Source organism: Helianthus annuus, chromosome 1 (genome assembly GCF_002127325.2).
Source record: "Helianthus annuus cultivar XRQ/B chromosome 1, HanXRQr2.0-SUNRISE, whole genome shotgun sequence".
In the NCBI taxonomy this organism is placed as follows: domain Eukaryota; kingdom Viridiplantae; phylum Streptophyta; class Magnoliopsida; order Asterales; family Asteraceae; genus Helianthus; species Helianthus annuus.
The window spans coordinates 121996067-122013616 of record NC_035433.2 but is presented as its reverse complement, the minus strand read 5'-3'; the positions used below and the strand labels follow the sequence as shown (position 1 = coordinate 122013616).

General features: G+C 34.4%; 1 protein-coding gene across 2 annotated transcripts; it reads right to left on the bottom strand.

The window, feature by feature from the left end:
* Positions 1-637: 637 nt before the first annotated feature.
* On the bottom strand, positions 638-7833 carry LOC110875454 (protein-tyrosine sulfotransferase). 2 transcript variants are annotated; one of them, XM_022123656.2, is made up of 12 exons: positions 7532-7833; positions 7328-7465; positions 5654-5888; positions 4830-5118; positions 4233-4373; positions 3792-3896; positions 3575-3710; positions 2910-2959; positions 2779-2817; positions 2359-2478; positions 2029-2172; positions 638-817 (listed from the first exon to the last, which is right to left on the bottom strand). In XM_022123656.2, the coding sequence occupies exons 2-12, from the start codon at positions 7371-7373 to the stop codon at positions 683-685; spliced, it is 1440 nt and encodes a 479-aa protein (XP_021979348.1). In that variant the 5' UTR covers positions 7374-7465; positions 7532-7833; the 3' UTR covers positions 638-682. The 2 variants fall into 2 exon arrangements, with proteins under 2 accessions (XP_021979348.1, XP_021979343.1); XM_022123651.2 differs by having other exon boundaries at positions 7328-7428.
* Positions 7834-17550: the final 9717 nt, after the last annotated feature.

The window sequence follows — 17550 nt, the reverse complement described above, 5'->3', positions numbered from 1 at the left end:
TATCCAATCAATTTTAGTTGACATAAAATACAATTTCAAAAGTTGAGTATGACCCAAACATGATCAATTTAGCTAAGTATGTTTAAACCCAAACCCACAATCTAACATGAAATTTTTTTTTTTTCAAAAAAAAAAGTACAATCCAATACAAACATAACTGCAATTAACCAACCTTCAACTAATTATTATATTGACTTATTTGCAATATCTCATTCTTATTCTATTCAACTGCAATTAACCAACCTTCAACTAATTATTATGTTACTTGACTTATTTGCAATATCTCATTCTTATTCTATTTATACCACAAATGTTGGTTTATAGAATGTGTCATGTAATATTATTGATGATTATATTTACTTGCAATATACAAACAGGCACACTTTTGGTAAAACTGAACTGTGGAAAAGAATCAAAGATGGTTGTTCTGAATTAACAAGATAAAAACTCAACAGAAATTTTAACAAATTAAGAACAAAGTCAACCATACAAAGTGTTAGATAAAAAGTCAACATGAACCCAACAACTACCAATCATTAAACTAGAATTTAACTTTTGATGATCACTTATAAGTATACAAAATCACTCATAAAAATTTGCATCCATTCTCTAGAGTTTCATTTAAAAAAAAAAAAAAAAAAACCGAATGTGCATCGCAATAACTTCAAATTAATCAAAACTTTTATATCTTAATTTTAGATATCCTTCTTTTTGCACTTTTAAAGAAGCAAATGAAGACAACCAAGAATGTAAAACCGATAAAATACACAATCGTCGAGGCTGGAATAATGTTAGTGAGCATCATGTGTCCCTTCTCCTGCAATTTATCGAAGAAAATAAGTCAAAACCAACGCTTGATTCTTGATAACTGTCGCAGTTTAAACTTCGACAAACTTGTAGGATTGCCGTGAACCGGAGTATATGTTGGCTTGTTTAACCCGTTTACTTATGAATAGACCAATCTAGGTCATGTTATCTCTAAAATGATCGAATGGGTGAAACAGTTGGTCAGACCTGACAGCCTACTGTGTAATTTTAATGCATAAAGTTATTCAAAAAGTTAGATGATTATGTAAGAATATAGTTTCGTAATTGTATTTCATAAATGAATTGCTTATAAAAAAAAGTAAAATGTCATTTTTGTCCATGAGGTTTGGCCAATCTAGGTCATGTTATCCATTTTTCTCGGGGTATTTTCGCCTTTTTTTAACTTAAAGGGTAATTCGGTCTTTTTCACTTTACGTAATAGCATTTAGCATAATGTACAAGTATTCAAAACCCTTTAAGTTTACAAAAAAGACGAAAAAAGACCTCTGACCTAACGGAGAAAAATGAATGGAGTTAACAAGCCGGATGAAAATAGCAAGATTTCAAACCTTTTAGATCCAAACATAGTTGTTAATGGCGAATAGCGACAAATAGCGATAAGGTACCTATATGCTACATAGCGAATAGCGATAAATAGCGGGCGCTATTTTATAAATAGCGATACACTAGAAAAAATATTTTAAAAATTGTTATATGTATATTATATCAAAATACCCTGGTATATGTATATTTAACAAAAACCTAAAATCCAGCTACTTTATAGCTATATTTAATTGCTATTTATATTAAAAAAACAAAAGAATAAATAAATTGTCGCTATTATTGCTATCTATCGCTACAACCCTAATAGCGAGCCTAGACCTATACGCTACGTAGTGCGCTATAGCGATCGATACGCTCGCTATTGACAACTATGGATCCAGATGAGGAAAAACAAACCTTTGGATGAAAGTCGCAAAATTGGCCAAACCTCAGGGATGAAAATGGCATTTTACTCCAAAAAAACTAAAAAATGGGGAAAAAGCAAGTGTTTTGATTTCAACCGAACCCAACACCTTTCGGTACCACTTTTGACACATTATCCAATCCACATGACACGTCATTTTGCCATCTCTAATGGGTTTTGGTTGAGAAATGAAATCCCAAATGAGATCTTTTGATACTAATTCAAGTTTCACCAAAAAAAACATGGAAACTTACGGGTGTGGCGGAATCATGCAATTTACGTTCCATAATCTGATGCTTCTTTTGAAATATTTCTTTGGCATATTTGTAGAGTTCCATGTCAAGACTGTTCAGCGAAATGATTTCTTTGAGTGCATTTTCAGGTACCCGCCTACGTGCCTGAAGATAAATTAAGTCGACTGTATAAGAATAAGGTACACAGTTTACAATTATTTGGTTATTCGTCAAATATACACAACATAAATAGCCATTAACGGTTAATGATCATGCGATTTTGTTATTTAAAAAAAAAATAAAACAGAAAACAAATATCAAGTCAAAAAGACGAAAACGTAATTGTTATACCTCTTTTGTAAAGTTTGCTGGGGACACTTTTTTCAAAGAAGCGGTGCGCCTTTGTGATTGGGACGATCTTAGTGAAGAAATGCAGGTCTCGTAGTTTTCCATAAGTTTCCCCACAGTCATCTGATGAAGACGTAAAATTCAAAATATTATCAAAGTGACTTATATGATATAACAGTTATAACTAGTTAAATATCGACTAAATCATGTTGTTAAAAAATTGAACTGTTATTATAAATTTCTAATCATATTTACAACATTAATCATTAGAATTTTTTTTAAAGATTTTGGACAAGAAGTGTTTCCAGCCAACCTAACCCGACCCGTTTCAACTGGCAAATAACCCGCCATTTTGTGACCTCTATGGATCACTATAATTAAACAAATTAGGTCTGAAAAAACATGTGATAAAAAAAGACGTACATTCTCGCTTTTTGCTTCGGTAGTTGACGAACTATTACCCTGTGATGCATGCAAGTCAAGTCATCATTATTGCAACATATGAAGATATTACATATAAACTTTAGATTTACTGAAAAAACAACATGAATTACCTGATCATCAGTTGCATCAATGCTTGAATCAGATAACGGAGGATCCTGTTCTGCATCACAAGCAATAACATATATAATATTTTAAGGACTATCAAGACTTGCATCAAAAGGTACAATAAGAATTTCGAATAGCAAAGAAATGATGCTAAAACTATAGAACGAAAAACAATATTTTCTTGAAGTCAAATAATAAAAAGGGTAAAATGCCATTTTCGTCCTTGAGGTTTCGCTACTTTTCTTTCGTCTGAAGGTTTGTTTTTCCGCATCTGGATCCAAAAGGTTTGAAATCTTACCATTTTCATCAAACTCGTTAACTCCATCCATTTTTCAACGTTAAGTAAGGGGTATTTTCGTCTTTTTAGACATTTTTTTGTGATGATTAAAAGATTAAAGGGTTTGGGTGGGGAGAAAGTCAACAAAGATGGATCTTTACATCTTATAGTGGTTTTTAATTTAATAAAAAAAATGTCTAAAAAGACAGAAATGCCCCTCATTTAACGGAGGAAAATGGATGGAGTTGACGAATTGGATGAAAATGGCAAGGTTTTAAACCTTTTGGATCCAGATGTGGAAAAAAACAAACCTTTGGAGGAAAATCACAAAAGTAGTCAAACCTCAGGGACGAAAATGGCATTTTACTCTTAACAAAAAAAAGAAACATTTACCGGTTGTATTGCTATAATTAGCAGCTGATGTCATCAACTGAGAGATAACTTGTGCACCGACCACATTTGCGAACATTGTGGCGGATTCCCGGTGGTCCTCTGTGATTCCGACATATAGCATATCATCCAGCCTTTTCTGCAAGAAACCATTAATATAGATTAAAAGAAAAAAAATAGTAATAGTAAACTCATTAATTTTTAAGACACCATACAACACCTTTGCTACTTCAAGTACGTATTTTCCAAGAACCGGATGTGTTATTACACATCGACGCACCTCATGTGCCTCACGAATATTTGAATTATTCGTCAAACCTGCAACCTAAACCAATAAAACTTAGCCATAACCAAAAAATAAAAATAAAAAGAGTTAATTACGTTTTTCGTCCCTGTGGTTTGTTGAAAATAACCATTACAGTCCATTAGTTTAAAAATTGTCAAAACAGTACCCGTACTTTCACTTTTGAATGGGGTTAACGGAGGTGGACTGTAATTGTTACAAAAGTGAAAGTATTGTATTGTTTTGGCAATTTTTGAACTAATAGACTGTAATGGTTATTTTCAACAAACCACGGGGATGAAAAACGTAATTAACTCAAATGAAAAATTGTTTGCTAATCATATAGTTTGATGTCAATTTAATCGTAAGGATTTATACCTGGAAAGTGGCACCGTTGTGAACAAGATCAAGAGCTACGGGGTGATTAATATAATCATGTAACGGCATAACAACTTCCTCCATATCATATGAATCATTCCCGTAAAAAAACGGCGGGCCCCTTTTCTTTCTTGCATCTCGCTGTTCATTACAATATTACATCAAAGTAAACAGATTCATCAGCTGCATCAGACGGAACAATAATAATTATCGAAAAGAGTATAAACAAATATAAATTATTTACATAATTCCACACATATATAGGGTAAGGTTAAATGAGAACGCATATATTCCGTGAGAACCGCGAGAACTTGGTCAACAACAATTCAAATTCAATTTTTTTTACACTGATCATAATTATTCGAATACAATATTAGAAAATAAATTTACACATGTGTAAAAAAAATTATTAAGAGTGATTCTGAGAGGATACACGAATTATTAAAGAGTAAATTCTTTTTTTAATGTTGTATTTTGATTATAATGATAGTTGTACTAAAAAAATTGATTTTGATTGGTTTTTTCATTTGTTCTCACGGTTCTCGCAATATTTAGCGTTCTCAAGGTGACCCTCCACTATATATATATATAACCTACCCGAGAGAATAAATCCTCCCTCATCCATGGAACCAGATACTTCCAAGGCCAGATCTCGAGCGTGCTTATGCCACCACTCTTCGACCGCACACGTTTCGACATTCTTATGACGGAAGTCAAATTAGGGTGCACCAAAAACCTAGCTGCTACCTCGACCGAAAACTCATACGTACTAAAAACTCGCTCAACGGGATCCCTAAGTATCGTTACCACTGAAGTCTGCTCTTTTGGAAGCTTTGACATCATGCTATAATCATCATGAGTTGCCAAAAGCCTGCAATTAGGTTTCCTGTACAACAACACAAACTATTAAGAAACAAGAAAATAGAGTAAAATGTCATTTTCATCCCTGAGGTTTGGCCAGTTTTGCGACTTTTGTCCAAAGGTTTGTTTTTCCACATCTGGATCCAAAAGATTTGAAATCTTGCCATTTCCATCCATTTTTCTACATTAAGTCAAGGGTATTTCCGTCTTTTTTGTTAAATTAAAAGGCAATTCGGTCTTTTTCACTTTATGTACAAGCATTTAGCATAATGTACAAGTATTAAAAATACCCTTACTAAATAAAAAAAACAAAATAATATATGTAAAAATACGAAAATACCCCTGACCTTACAGAGAAAATGTATGGAGTTAACGAGCCGGATGAAAATTGCAAGACTTCAAACCTTTTGGATCCAAATGCAGGAAAAAACAAACCTTTGGACGAAAGTCGCAAAACTAGCTAAATCTCAGGGACGAAAATGGCATTTTACTCAAGAAAATATAAACAAAATGTCAAAGTCATCAACACACAGATAGCTTTTTAGAATTATAAAACTTACCGCGGATCGAACCGTAGTTTATCGTAAGATCGTGGGCATTCTAGATCACTAGAATATAGTTTTTTTAGGAAACAATGAAAATAAGTTCGGCCTCCGGTTCTTGGGACATGAAGAAAAAATAATAAGTCTTTGAGAATGTGAGTGTTTTTGTTATCGGAGCGAAGGGATGAAGAAGCCCATTGCTTGACGGAGTTTTTGCAATGCTCGAAGTCATGCGCACCAGAAGACGGATAAACTGTGGGAAAATCAAAGAATTAATGGAAGAACTATGATCAACATTATAATAACCGGTTAACCACATAGTGTGCAGTGTTCTCGGCATAGTTGTCAAAAGTGCACAAAGCGCGCCTTATGCACTGCGACTTGAAAGCCCACCTTTTAGGCACTCTGGCGCAAATTCAGGTGATTTTCCAGCCAAAAACAGTAAGAAAAACTCGTAACTAAGGCTGGAATCTATGCAGTTAATATCGGTTAACGTTCCCCATGTAAAATATCGGTACCGATATCATCGGCGATATTGACCAATATATCACCGATTTTCCCGATATCAGTACCTTTCTTCTTAGTTCTACCATCCGTCCTTCCTCTTATTGCTGACATTAAAGTTTTAGGTCTTAATTGTTAGTTGTTAGTGTTAAAGGTTAGCGTTTTAAGTCTTAATCAGTTCCTACTTGCTACAATTGTTAGTGTTTTGCAAGTTTCAAAAGGTTAGTTTGTTAATGGTAGGAGAGTATACCTATGCAATTATAGCGGTCCAAAATCGAATAGCGGTCCAGGTCCGCTATATGATATACAGGTTATAGCGGTGGTATAGCGGTGATATAGCGGTAATTTTTATACCATGCATAATTTATGTATTTTTATATATATATATAAATATATCTTTGAAAAATATTAATAGTAATATCAAAATTCATAGTAATATCATTCCATTATCAAAAACCTGTTGCAAATCAAATACTAATAGTAACTTTGAAGTATTTAATTTAAGAATTAACACAATCAAACACCGTTACTGCTATAACCGCTATAGGCCACCGCTATAGCGATATTTAGCGCCGCTAATAGTGGAACCACTATAGGCCACCGCTATTTGGACCGCTACACACCCTGAGGTCCGCTAACCGCTATAGCACCGCTATTGACTGCTTAGGAGTATACTAAATTATTAGTGTTAAATTGCTATACAAAAATTCTGCATGATATTAAAATTACCGATATCTCACTGCAATAACCTATATCTCAAATATCGGCCCTTGACTGATATCCGAGTTTTTACCGCATTAACTGCATAGGCCGGAACCAACCTAAATAAGCATAGAATCAACCTAAACAAGCCTAAAACATGTCTAGTACCCATAAAAATGGTATTTTATACTATGCACCTAGCTTAAAAAAAATCCTCGTTTTTTAGCGCCGCGAGTGCGCCTTGGGTTTATGACAACACTGTACATTAGTTTTTCAAACTGGATTAAAATTTTGGTTAATCATACTAAATAAACACAAGTCATTACAGATTAACTACAAGAATAAACACATTATAATATAACCAACCACAAGGTATACAGTGTTCTTGATACATTATTTTTTTTTCAAACTGGATTAAAATTTGTTTAACCATACAGAACAAACAAACAAACAAACACAAGTAATTACAAATATACAACAACATACCTACAGCCAAAAGCACCAGCAGCAGAAGTGCATAACCATTCTCCATTCACAGAATCACAGAGCTAACAACAACAACTTGAAAATATAACAAAAATATCTTTCTGCATCAATTTAACACTTTTTACTTCAGTCTAAACCCTAAAACAGAATCGGAAGTAATTAAGAAAGGCAAAATAAAAAGAAAAGAGGGATGATATATGTTACCTGTGCATAGAATGAAGAGATCTAGGGCTCATAAATTCTCTCTCTCTCTCTCTCGATGTGTGTTGTTGAAACAGAGTTCAAGATCGTGGTGGGTCCTTTAACGATTATTTAGTCTCCTCGATCATCTCATTGTTTGTATTATTATTATGAGAATTTGGAAGATTATATTATCTCTCTCCGGCGGTGGCACGGCGGCGCGACGGAGGAGAGAGAAAGCGGAGGAATGGAATGTTGGTTGTATTATTGAAGCAGATGAACAACAAGACTGGTGTGAAGGGAAGCTTATTGTATTTGAAGCCTTTTGGTTGGTTTAATTTATATTTGAAAGAGGAGATCAAATCCACTTGGGAAGTTTTTTTTGTCAAACAATGTGGAAGGTAAATAATCTATGGGAAGGAAGATTAATTTTAAATTGTGATATTTTTATCCTTTTAATTCTACTTTGGTGACTTTTGTCTTTCAAGGGAGATTTTAGGCGATAATTTGATAATCGGATCGGATATCGAATCAGACATCTTATTGGTTTATTAGTCGGATCAGATTCAAAAACCAGATGATTATTGGTTGGATCAGATTCAAAAACCGGATGACGTCATAGTTAGATTATATTTTAAAAGTATAGGTACAAAGAAATTTATAAAAAAATATAACATACTAGGTTATAACCCCGTGTATTACACGGGGAATACACGGGGTTGAATGAATAAATTTTATATACTAAATAATAAAACAATATATCTTTAAAAACCTTATTTATTGTGGATTGAATAAATATAATTTTATATATTAAATAATAAAAAATTATATCTATAAGAATCATATTGTACGGGTTGAATAAATGTAATTTTATATACCAAATAAAAAAGTTATATATTTAAAATCACGTATATATTACATTACACGAATTGAATAAATGTAATATTGTTTACCAAATAATAAAATAATACATCTTTAAAAAACCTCATTTATTACACGGGTTGAATAAATGTAATTTTATATACCAAATAATAAAAAAATACATCTTTAAAATATGCGCATTACATGGTTTAAATAAATGTAATTTTCTGTACTAAATAATAAAAAAAATATATCCTTAAAAAAACCCCGTGTATTGTATGAATTGAATAAATCTAATTTTATATATCAAATAATAAAAGGTTATATTTTAAAAAACCTCATGTATTACATGGGTCGAGTAAATGTAATTTAGCATAGTGAAATAAAAATATTTAATATATTAATACAAAGTTTGGTTTTCGTGATAAAAATAGATTATTCTGCTGTTGCAAAATTTGTTAACGAAATCTCAATAAATTTAACCTTTAATTAAAACTCCGTAAATGTATAAATGATAAATAATATTATGATACAATTATATATTTTCCAATACCTTATATAAATAATAACTATGTATGAAAAATAATATATTTTAAAAAAGATTACATGAAATAAACCTTTAAACTGTGTATATATTATAAGAACCATATAAGATCAAATGTGTACATATTGATCAGAAATAAGATAAACGAAAACCTATATTTATTCAACACGTATATTAAATAAAGGGTTATAATAAGAGTAAATTACAAAAATCGTCTTTTATGTATGTCACTTATTGCAAACTGTGTCCTTTGTCTTCAATAATTACAGAAAACGTACTCAACGTTTGCAAACCTTTACAAGTTATGTCCTTTAGCCCTAACTCAGTTAATTTTTGTGGTTAAATTTGACCAAATGGACCCCACATGAGGGTATTTTTGTGGTTAAATCTAACCAAATGGACCTCAAATGAGAGTAAACTGACCAAAATACCCTCATGTGGGCTCCATTTGGTCAGATTTAACCACAAAAGATTAACTAAGTTAGGGCTAAAGGACATAAATTGCAAGGGTTTGCAAACATCGAGTACGTTTTCTGTAATTATTGAAGATAAAGGACATAGTTTGCATCAAGTGACATACATAAAGGACGATTTTTGTAATTTACTCTTATAATAAAAAAGTATTAACCTAGGTTTTATCTTTTAAATAACACGTAAATATTATGTGTATATTTTAAATTTTTATAAATGTAATATAATTAATAAACGGGTAATTTATAAAGTTATATAAAATTTGTGTATTTTATATTTTACATTTTAAATTAGGTAACGTTTTTTCGTGATAATACTTAAATTTTTGGTTTTATCTTTTAAACTGTGTACATATGTTATTTATATATCATATGTGTTTAATTTATATTAATCTATTATTTAATGTAAAAATAATATAGTATTATATAATTATCTATAAGAGATGGTCTAATATGATGACAAGTATCCCTAAAGTAGTTTCTTTTATTATATAGTATAGCTTAAATTAAATGATATATATACAAACAATACATTAATTTTGGGTAAAAAAAACAATACGTTAATTCTTTATTTAAGTTTAATAGGTTTAAAAAATATATCATATTTCTTTTAATTAAAATGTCACAAAATAAGAAATTAACACATTTGATATATCTAAAAATAGAGATATCTGTTTTTTTATGGTATGGTATGATATAGTATAGGTCTATACGGGACCTAAATTACACATATACGAGATCTATAAGCCTATACGGGACCTAAATTATCCATATAGTTCTATACAAGACTTATACTAAACCTATAGGCCTACGTGGGAACTATACTACATCCATAGGCCTATACGAGATCTATAAGCCTATACGGGACTTATACAAGACTTATACTACACCATATGATACGATACTACACCTATAGGCCTATACGAGACGATACTACACATATATGCCTATACATGACTTATACTACACTACACGATACGATAGGATACAATATTATATTACACGTATGGGCCTATATGAGATTTATACTACACTATATGTAGGGGTGAGCAAGTTTAGGTCCGGACCGAAAATAACCGAGAACCGAACCGAAAATATACCCAACCCGACCCGAACCTAAGTACCTAGGTATTTAGATCGGTTCCAATTTTTCATATAAAATAGGATCGGGTCGGGTCGGTTCTCAGTTCTTTTCATGGTGAAACCCAACTTGGACCTATGGACCGAAACCGACCCTATATTTAGGGTAGTGAATCGGTTCTGTATTTTATGTTTGATCGGTTCTCAGGTCTGGTCGGGTAATGGTTGGGTTTTTCCTTTTGCTCACCCCTAACTATATGATACGATACGATACTACATCCATAGACCTATACGAGACCTATATTATATCATACGATGGAATACTTAACAATGTTTTTTACTACACTATACGATACGATACGATAGTATACGATAGGATACAATATGATATTACACGTATAGGCCTATACGAGATTTATACTACACTATATGATAGCTATTACATCCATAGGCCTATACGAGACATATATTATACGATACGATATAATACTTAACAATGTTTTTATTTATCTATTTTTAAAAATTATTTATTATAAAAGTTTGCTAAAACGATAAATAATGTATAACAGTGTTTCTTTTAAAAAAATACCATTTATATACGCTACGTATAGGCCTATAAGCGGCGTATATAAAGGGACAAATTCCCACATCATATCAAAGATTCTCTTAGAAATTGAAAAAAGTAGATATACGCTGCGTATAGACCTATACACGGCATATATAAAGCTAGGGTTTGGTGTGCAATAGGCATTTTAGTGTGCAAATATGTACACCCTTAAAAAATCCTACTCCCATTTAAAAAAAATAATTGATAGTTTAGTTAAAACCACTACACCCTTGTGAACTAGTAATTGATAGTTTAGTTAAAACCACTATATAAAATCAGATGTTTTTAGATTTTTACATACGATTGATTCCGATTATACACAATTTGTTTCATAGCTCGTTCAATTACCAGAACCAATCACATACATGTATAAGTTTATAAACGGGTATTCCTTATACCCACGGAGAATCCATGAACTAGAAGAATAAAAAGTAACGAGTATTTAACGTGCATGATACGGCGTATGAAGCACAATTTTACAATAAGGTGTGAGACTTTGATTACCAAAACCCATCTCATACCTGCCAACTAGCCCATTTGCATTCCTACCCATCGAAGATTGACATATGGATGACGGATGTCAGCACTATCCAGGTAAACCCATTCCACACCCTACAAATCCAGTTTGTTTTATCCGTCACACACACATTAGGGAATTTACCGCTACGACCCAAAACACAACACGAATAAGATAAAAATTAGGTGTTGGGTTGTAGTGTTTAACTCGTTCACTGAACATGGGTGTGTTTCGGTTGACATGTTGAACCAATTTACTAAATGATCATGTTCCGATTAACATGTCTAACCCATTTAATTTAAAAGGTTGGCTCTAGCTATAACGAGACTAGCCCGAGCTCAAATTTAACTTGTTAAAAATAATAAGCCGAGCCGAGATGACTCGTTTTACTTCGAGCTCAAGGTAAACTTGGCGAGCCGTTCAATTTGCTAATTAATTACCCCTACTTAGTGGAGACATGATTAACGGTAACCTGTAATCTCATACCTTTTGGACGGCTATAAATGGAAACCTATAATTTTAGGGGTGTCAATTGTGTTATTTGGCGGCTTGAACTGTTCAATCCAAACGTGTCCCATATTATTATATATGCAGTTATAGCGGTCAAAAATCAAATAGCAGTCAAGGTCCGCTATATGATATATAGGTTATAGCAGTGGTATAGCGGTGTTATAGCGGTAATTTTTATATCATGCATAGTTTATGTATTTATATGCATATAAATATATATATATTGAAAAATATTAATAATAATATCAAAATTTATAATAATATCATATTATCATGCAAACTATTAGTAGTATTATCAAAATCCAAAACATGAACCGAGGAAGTCCAGCGATTTAGAGATTTAGGTTTAATTTTGTGGAATGATGAACTGACGAAGAATCAACGAATAAAGACTTCTGGTCTCGATTTAGGTTTAATTTTGGGTTTGGGCCTTTACTTTTGGGTTTATCTATAAACAAAAAGTTGATTAATGTGGGCTTTACCTTACTTTGGGGTTGAAATAACAAAAACCGCTAAAAGCACTGCTAAGACCGCTATACGGGTTTCAAAATAGCGGTCTAATAACAGGATTTAGCACCGCTAATAGCGGGATCGCTAATAGCGAGACCGCTATACGGACCGCTATGGGTTCGTATGTCCGCTAAGCGCTATAGCCGTGCTATAGCACCGCTATAGCACGCTATTGACTGCGTAGATTATTATTCGTGTTAAAGCTTTCAACCCTAACCTACATACACATAAATTCGGGTCACAACCCAAACACGGCCCGTTTAACCCATTTTTAATAAGTCATACATGTTGACGAGTTATAAGCGGGTTATCAGCAACGTGTAGTTTAATGGTGAGTAAGAGTGTGACAAGTAGATAATATGTTGTGACAAAAGAAATACTGTTAAGACTAACCATGAAAAATAAAACTATATATGTATTTTTTTCTAAATACCTAAACAAATTAATGGGTCAATCTGCTCTTATATGGATTATAACCCATACCCGACTTGTTTTAAAAATAGGTCAACTCGAACATGGCCCGTTTTTAAACGAGTCGTGTTATTCGACCCACAAGTTAGTTTTTTTCGTATCGTGTTAATAATTGTCGCCCCTATATAATAATATAATATAATCTCACGTAAAGGAACATAAAAAAGTAAAAAGAAAACAATTGAAAAAGAGAAGTCACAAAGAGAAGAAACGAAAACCATTTAAGATCTCAAACTGTCTCTTTAACTTAAACATGGGCTGCCAATGGTTTGATTAATAGTTTGGTTCAAGTTTTGTATTACCTATAACAAAGGTGCATCAAGCTATGTCTTACTTAAAATATTTGACAAAGTAGAAGCCATTTGAGTGACAAAAGTATTCAAATATCGTTTTCGATACAATATATTACAACTTGTTTCATATATGATTACCACGCAACAAAGTGGAATTTGTAAACATAACTATGTACAAGACGTCTTTCATTGACCTAGGTGCAAACCTTGTATATTACAAGATATATTTAAATATGGACAACTCCTATTGGAAGATTGTGAGTGATGTGATGTGACCCAATAGCTTTTAGTTATGTTAGTATGATCATAGAGTGTTCAGCCCGATGGATCTGGTGGAGAGTATCGTGACGTAAGATTGATATCATCATAGTTAAACATATACAGAATAGCACAGCGGAAGTCTTTTGGAATATAAAATATTATTACAACTTAATTGTCTGAAAATACCAAAGTAATAATTACAGACGAGCTTGTAATAATAATCCACAGGCGGATCATTAAATACAAAAGAAGTTTATCAGACTAATGGCTTATGGGAAGGAGTTGCAAATTCCTCGTCTAACAAATTCGAGCAGCTTCCAGCCTATTCACATACTTGTACCTGTCACTTAGCCTTTTGAAAATACGTCAGTTTTCACTGGTAAATACAATCAACCGACACATTTTGAAAATATTTTCAAAAATTGATTTAGGTGCACAAGGCAAGAAAAATCTTTTATACTTGGGACAAACTATATCTCATGTTATCAGTTTTACATAACTTGCTCTACATACGGGGCCCGGACTATGCCGATTCATGATTAACCAACACACCACTTATGTCAAACCCCAACCAATGGCGGAAACATCGGGGCGTGACACTGAGCGAAACAGATTGTTCAGAAGTTTCCATAACAACTACAATTACCAATTATTTAAAACAACACGTCCATACCATGTCATAAAAGATAACGTAATTATTACAGACAAAATCTAGTCAAATAGTTCTGTTCCGACAACTCAGGTTTCATTAGTACAGACAACTATTTGTTGGTCTCTAGGACTCTTTCCTAGCCTTGATTTCCAAGCAAATAGACATCTTAAGCACCTGTCACATACGTTAAAATAAAGGTCAATACACATAGTGTAAAGGCGAGCATACAAGTTTGATAATAGCATATAGAGTTCGAAATAGTTTACGTATAACCAGCACGTACACTGAGTAAAACGAAGCATGTTAGTTATCGACATGAACCTATCGATACCAATGACTGCGGGTTGACTGCCCAAGGCAGTTCGTAGTACATGATCACCACTGTAATCCATGCAAATAATTGTCCTTAACAACCCCCGCGTGAGCGGGTGCTGAGTCCAAACTATAGTACTATCGTCGTTAAGGCAGGTAGACAACATTTCATGTGTAAACACAACAAACAAGCATTCATTTAATCACGTATAGCATCCAGTAACGGTTAGCATTTAAAGTATTGCGTAGTGTGCTCGATGTGATCTTGTATAAGTAACGTATGTAACACCCAAAAGTGCGTAAAGCAAAAAGGGATCGAGTATACTCACAGCGATTGATGGATTGAAGGGAGCGGTAGAGAGTAGGGTTAGCCTGAACAGATTGATAGCATAACGATAAGTGACGCGTACAATGATACAAGGTGTATATGGATTGGACAGCAGCTCGATCGGACGATAGTCCGATCGGACAGTCGTTCGTTCGGTTGGTAGTCCGCTCAGACGGTCATCCGGTCGGGTGACCTTTCGAGTGGATTGTTTCTTCCTTTGGGAAGGATGTGTTTGTGTATGATGGCTTGACTTTTGAAGTTTTTGTTGTAGCATTTGAAAACATTGAAGTATCTCTACCCTTCAGGTCGGTCGATCGAACGGTCGTTCGATCGGACAGCAACCCGTTTGGCTAGGCACTTCAGTGAGAACAAGTTCGCAGCAGGTTGTCACTCGATCGGACGGTCGTTCGATCGGGTGGCATCCTTTGTACATTGAACCTATTGAAAATTGTTTAAGTGTGGAAGTTTAAATGTTTTATAATACGGATGGCAGTTCGGTCGGATGGTAGTCCGATCGGACAACAATTCGTTCAACACTCAGACTTCAAAGATTGGCAAAAAGGTTAACTGTGGGACCCAAGGTGCAAGTCGTTCGGATTACCCAGTCGCACGGTTTGGCTGTTCGATCGGACAGCAGTCCGATCGGACGGCACCCCGTCCTGGTTGTCCTGTTCGTCTTACACTTGGTTGTTTTGATTGTTTGTCGTTTTATCAAGACGTTTTGATAACGTGTTAAGCAACAGAAACTTTGTCAATACTTGGTACCCTGATCGGACAGGAATCACCCCAACCCGGTCAGTCAACGGTTCGAGACGGTGTTCCTTGTTTAACCCGGAATTGGTAGTCTCTAGGATAGAATCCAGATCTTGAACCAACATAACCACCGGAATGAGTAGTGAGTCGGCACAAGCTCTGATTCTATTGGTTTTGAGTGCATTGAGTGTAAAAGAGTTGGAAGAAAGTTGGTAAAACCATCTTTCAATCCTTTTCTTTGTGAATATGTTTAGAACTATGAAAGATCTTTATTTGTTTATGTGGAAATCGGTTAGATCCAAGTTATTCTTGGTGGAATGAGGCCAAAACATGAAGTTCTTCAAGAACACATGATGACGTCATCCTAGAATACCTTGAATCTTGATGATTTCACGGTTAAAAGTTAAGATTCAAAAGATAGAAAGGTGTAGGAGTGCGTGTAGATCAAGGAAGTACAAGATTTAGGACGAGATCTTACCGAAATTGAGAGAAATCGAAGAAAAGGTGGAGAGCACGAGCTGGTCGGACGTCAGTTGCGAAAAGTGGTAACAATGAGAGTGACAGGAGGTATTTATAGAGTTCCCAAAGAAGAAAGGGGTTGGTCGATCGGTTGGCTGGCTAGCCGACTGGTTGGTCGATCGAACAACAATTCGATCGGCCCGACTGGTCGATTGGTCAGTTACCTGATCGATCGGTCAGTTACCTGATCGATCGGTCAATTGTTTTGACGAGTTTTGCCGTTTCGATTGCGATTGCGAGCGATGCGAATGCGATAGAGTTTCCTATTCAAATTACTTTTAATCCCAACTACTCATATCTCGCACTATCCCTTCTCCACTAATTATCATACCGTTTCGATTGCGATTGAGTTCGATTGCGTTTGAGTTTCGATTGCGATTCGATTGATTACCACACAAAACATAAATAAACATGCACAAGTAACACATAAGGCACACACACACGTATAACAATAATCAAAATGCGTAATTCGAGTTGCGAGTTCGATTGCGATTCAATGCTGATTAAATTAGTTTGATTAACGTTTAGTTGGCTTTATCGCATTGTTACTTCCTATTGTTCACAGTCGTAAAGCGATTCATAGCGATAAGTACTCATCGATTACTGCGATTATAATTAATTACTCCACATAATACAACTAACGTAAAACATAAAAGACTATCCACGAGTCAAGGAAGTCAAATTGAGTAAGGAGTGACAGATCGCAATTAGCAATCTTGTCTCCCTTTGACTTTAATCTTGACTTTGACTTTGGCTTCCGAAACACGGGATGTTACAGCCTCCCCTAGTTGAGGGAATTTCGTCTCGAAATTAGGTCAAAGCCGTAACAAACAACTGTGGGTACCTTGTCTTCATGTTGCTCTCGAGTTCGCAAGTGAACTCTGCGCCTCGTTTGCCTTCCCATCGGACTTTCACAATAGGAATGCGCGAGCGTCGGAGTTGTTTGGTTTGGCGATCCATGATTTCGACAGGCTTCTCCACGAAATGTATGTTTCGTTTATTTGGAGGTCATCGAGAGGTACAATTAAATCATGCTCAGCCAGGCACTTGCGGATGTTCGAAACATGGAAAGTCGGGTGGACATTACTAAGTTCCTCCGGTAGCTCGAGTCTGTAGGCGACTTTTCCGATCCTTTCCAGAATCCTAAAAGGTCCAACATATCGAGGCGCTAGTTTCCCTTTCTTGCCGAATCTGACCACACCCTTCCAAGGTGATACCTTTAGGAGTACGTAGTCGCCAACGTCAAGTTCAAGGGGCTTGCGTCGTCTATCGGCGTAACTTTTCTGACGACTCCGAGCTTTCAGCAGGTTGTCTCGAATTTGAAGGACTTTGTCAGTCGTTTCTAGCAATAGCTC